Below are 4431 nucleotides of genomic sequence, written 5' to 3'. Positions count from 1 at the left end.
CTTGGGGGTCCCTGTAGCAGCGCCTGAAACCGGAGCCGCGGGGCGGGGCCGGCGCGGGCCGCAGCGGAAACGCGGAGCGCGGAACCGCGGAGCGGGCGCGGCGCGGGCGGCGCCGGGGAAACCCGGAGAGCGGAGCGGCGGACGGGACGGAGTGGGGCTGCCCCGGGGCAGGGCCGGCCGGGGGGTGGCACAGCGGGAGAGGCTCTGCGACATCCAACTGGCACGGCTGGAGTCACCGCAGGGACTGGGGAGTGTGCCCGTGTCCCTGCTAATGGCCAGGGAGAGTCCCAGAATTAAGGGACCCCCAATGTATAGAAGTTCTTCCTCGTGGAGGTGAAACATCTCGTGTTCTAGTTCATGGCCCTTGCTCCTCATCGTGTTGCTGAGCACCACTGAAAGACTCTGGCACCATCCCGTTGCTAACTTTGAGATACATATATGGATTCATGAGATCCCCTCTCTCTAGAATTAACAAGCCCCTCTTCCCCATTCTCTCCTCATTAGAGATATTCAGACCCCAAATCACGTTTGTGGCCTTTCACCGAGCCCTCTCCACCAGCTCCGTGTCTTTCTCATACGGAGGAGCCCAGAACTGGACACAGCATCCTGGATGTGGCCTCACAAGGGGTAGGATCTGCTAAGGGTGCAGCCACGCTTTGAGAGCTGAGAGAGGGAAATTCTTTAGCAAAACACCCTGCACACCATGAGTGCAAATATGGAAACAGTGCTGCGGGCCAAGCCTGGGCAATGCAAAGTCACTGTTCAAGCATGACCATGGCATAGCATCACCCAAGATAGAACAGCACCAAAAAAAAAAAAAAAAAAAAGAAAAAAAAATCCTACAAATTCAGCTAGTGCTTATATATTTTTAAGTTTTTTTTTTCTTGGACAAAGCTTTCTCTGGGAGAATGTTCAGCTACCTTATGGCTCTCCAACACTTAAAGAAAATGTAAAATCCTGTATTTGCTATTTACCAGCTCCCTGCTGCTGTGGAACTGGCGAGCAGTCCCAGCAGATGGTGCTGTGATCCTTCTCCTGCTCAGATAATTCCTCCTTTCTGAGCATCAAACCTCCTGCAGCCAGGCTGTGAACTGGGGCCAGGCACATTCAGCTCCAGGGAAGCTGGAGCTGTGGGTGCACCCAGAGCTCCACTGAGCTTAGGTCTTCCCTGTCCTTGGCAGCCCCAGCCATCCCAATCTTCCTATGGGGGTCTTTGCAGTCCCTTCCTTCATGTTCCCAGAAAAAGATGGGTCTGCACCGAGTTTATTGCTTGACACAAAGGTGCATCCCTGGCTGCAGGATGTAAAACCTGTCAGCAAGCTCTTGCCTCCATCTGCAACCATGCAGATTGTCAGGATAAGTGTCTGGATTTTGGGAAAGTTAAGGTGCTGAGATTCGTAGGAAGGATGGTTCAGCCTGGCAAGCTTGAGGCTTCAGTGCACTGCAGAAATTCACTGATTGTGCAGCCCCTGCCCGGATCAGATCCAATGCAATGCCTACAGATGGATGGATTTGCAACTCCTCTCCCTGTACTGGCTTTGTCCAGCAGTGAGGTCAGCTACCTAAAAATGACATCAGCACCCCCACACAACAACAGCCTATTCACAGTCTCAGCTTCTCTGCACACAAGTAGAAGACAGATAAATCAAGGCTCAGCAGGGCTCAGAAAGGAAACTTTGCACTGGGGTTGTTTATGGTTTCTGTTTCCCTGCTGTTTCATCCCTGACAGCAACAGGTTAGTGTTTCCCTGTGCCCTCCCAAAGGTACTGTAAACCTCAGCCAATTCACATTTGTTAAGTGCTTGAGATTTGCAGTTAAAAGACCAAAGTAGATTTAAACATACACATTTAACTCCACACCACATCACTGAAATAAACTCCAATTAATAGTCATACATAAGACCAACTGCTCACCAGTCCACTGCCTCCCTGTAGCCCATTTTGCCTTAACTCATGCTGCCTCATTAATAGATTTCATAATCTGAATTTCAGCTTGTAGGTGTTTATAGCACTCATCCAAATGGATTCTGTGTGTCCCTACAGGCAGCCCAGTTATAAACTCCCAGGGAGACATTAATCATGGCTATACTGGTAAGGTTATGTCCTCTGGGCAATAAGGCTACTAGGACAAAAATAAGTTTCCTTTTGTGCCTGGAATGTAAAGGTGAACATGCTGGCAGGTACCTCAGTACTGAATAGTACAAAGGTGAAGACTTTGTGATAAATATTTCTTCAACATCTCATCTATGGGGCTGTTTCAACTCAGAATTAAGATGAGTCTATGGAACAGCTCTACAGTTCTTGGTGCAAGAAAAGCCAGTGTATTTTCTGGTTGTTCCTCTTGACAAAGCAAGAAGCAGCAGTGTTTTGGGGCTATGAAGATTAGAATGATTTCATACAATACCAATACCCTAACTTTGGACCTAGTCCACTGTGATTATTAATAAGGTAATGCATAACATATGTCAAAGCAAAGGCTGTCAAATCTGCCTGACAACTGCTCCCATCTCAATCATATGGACTGGCAATGGGGGCAGGTTTTTTCCATAATGTAAAGCAATTCCTACCAACTGCAGATTGCACCTCACAGAAGGCTGAGCTTCAAGCAGATGCCAGACTCTCACTGTTCATCTGGAGAGAGACACAGTACGTGAACAGAGTGAAGAACTCGTGATTCAAAATAAACTCTTCCCTTTCTTAGCAGCAGAGGCAGTGCAGGAGTGCAGAGTGCTCACCTGTGGGTACATGGGCTCCAGCAGGGCTGGAGTGTCAGAGTCCTCAGTCTGCAGCCCATCATAGCCCCTCTGCAGCAGCACAGGCAGGTTTGTGTGTGTAACACCCCTTTCCATTCCAAGAGGTGGTGATGGACACAGTGCCAGGAGGTTGAGGGACATTCCAGAGCAAGTCCACAGGGGAAGGGACTGGTGCCACTGTGTGTGTGTCAGAATGAAGCCCATGTGCTGTGCAAGGAACATGCTTAGCATGAGACAGGACAGCTAAGAATTACTTTTGTACACACATTAATTTATATATTATCAGGAATATGTGACTGTTTTGTTGTTGAGGAATTTTTTCCCATTCAATTTTTAGGGAAAAAATTCCCATCATGAACATTTATTGCAAACATTGTTCCAAATATGTCGGTGAAAAGACTATTCTTGGTGGACCTGTCACAAACACATTTGTCCCATTAATAAGTTAGAGAGGAAAAAAAGAACTCACATGGAACAGACATTTGCAAGGCTTTTATCATTTGGCCAGAGAGCAGAACAGGATATCAAGGAGGCAACGTCAAATATATCTGCAGGAGCAACACTGCACTTGGAGTACCACTAATGCTTCACAGCTTGCTCCAGGATGTTCTCATCCAGCACCTGGTGAGGGAGAGTCACCCTCAGGGTGCCATTTTCCTGCATGGCTTGGCAGATGGTTTCATAAGCAAAGGCATTGCCCGACCAGCAGCGCCTGGCGACCTGTCAGACAGCAGAAAGGAGGGGTGCAAAAATCAGACATTGCTCTTGCCACACACACCTTGCACCATGCTTGGGCAAAAACTGGCACCCAGCTCGTGACAATAAATCTTTCAACCCTCTGCCAGGTTTTAGTTTCCCTTCTGATTTTGCAAGTAATTTTTGTATTACTTCATTTTTATGAGTAGTATTTGGGTAGATGTGGTACTTTTCCATGCATAACATTGGACAGATAAACACTGGCAGAGCCAGGTACCTTGTAAACGTACAAAATTCCCTCACCAAAAATAATTGTGCACTCCATCCCAGCTCTGTAAAACTAGAACTAGCTTTAGATAACAGTATCATTTAAGCAGTCCCTTAGTCATTTATCCCTTTTGTAGTTGGATAAATATTTTTAAAGGAAAATGTCATTTCAATGCATTTTCAATGATGAAATCAAAGAGCCAAATTCTCTGCCAGCATGTAAGGATGAAATTCTACTGACAGCTAGAGAAATCACAAACCCCTTTTCCATCAGCAAAACTCTGTGTTTTCATCTGTGTACAAGCAAGATTCCCCAAATTAAAAAAAAAATTAAAAGTATACATATATGAGTTTTGCTTACTCCATTGGAAACATCCCAGCTGAGCATCATCTTAGCTCGTTCTTCAGCTTCCTTGGACCCATCCAAAACCAGGCCAAATCCTCCATTTATCACTTCACCCCTAAAAAAAGTGTAAGAGATTCAAACAAAAATAATTCAAACCAATACCACAAAATTTACAGGATTTTTTCAGTTGTACTGCAAGAAGAGGGATGAGAATACAGAAATTATTCTGAATAAGAGACTATCAGTGATGTTTTATACTTGTGATAAAAGAAAAAGAGTGTTTAGCAGGCAAAGACCTAATTTCCTGACCTGCAGCAAACTTAGTCCACCTTTCTTGTAATGCCCAGCTGGGAGTCTGGATCTGCTCCAA

The 4431-nt window shown here is 46.1% G+C and overlaps 1 protein-coding gene across 1 annotated transcript in view; it reads right to left on the bottom strand.

The window, feature by feature from the left end:
* Positions 1-3002: 3002 nt before the first annotated feature.
* The window catches only part of UROC1 (urocanate hydratase 1), a 36275-nt gene continuing 34846 nt past the window's right edge, over positions 3003-4431 (bottom strand). The window contains exons 19-20 of the mRNA XM_066558100.1: positions 4077-4176; positions 3003-3472 (exon numbers count right to left, since the gene is read on the bottom strand). Coding sequence (XP_066414197.1) covers positions 3332-3472; positions 4077-4176 — 241 coding nt within the window. The 3' untranslated portion in view covers positions 3003-3331. The remainder of the gene's footprint in view (positions 3473-4076; positions 4177-4431) is intronic.

Source organism: Molothrus aeneus, chromosome 12 (assembly GCF_037042795.1).
Source record: "Molothrus aeneus isolate 106 chromosome 12, BPBGC_Maene_1.0, whole genome shotgun sequence".
Classification (NCBI taxonomy): domain Eukaryota; kingdom Metazoa; phylum Chordata; class Aves; order Passeriformes; family Icteridae; genus Molothrus; species Molothrus aeneus.
Note: the sequence above shows the minus strand (reverse complement) of the source record. Positions and strands in the feature narration are given on the sequence as shown.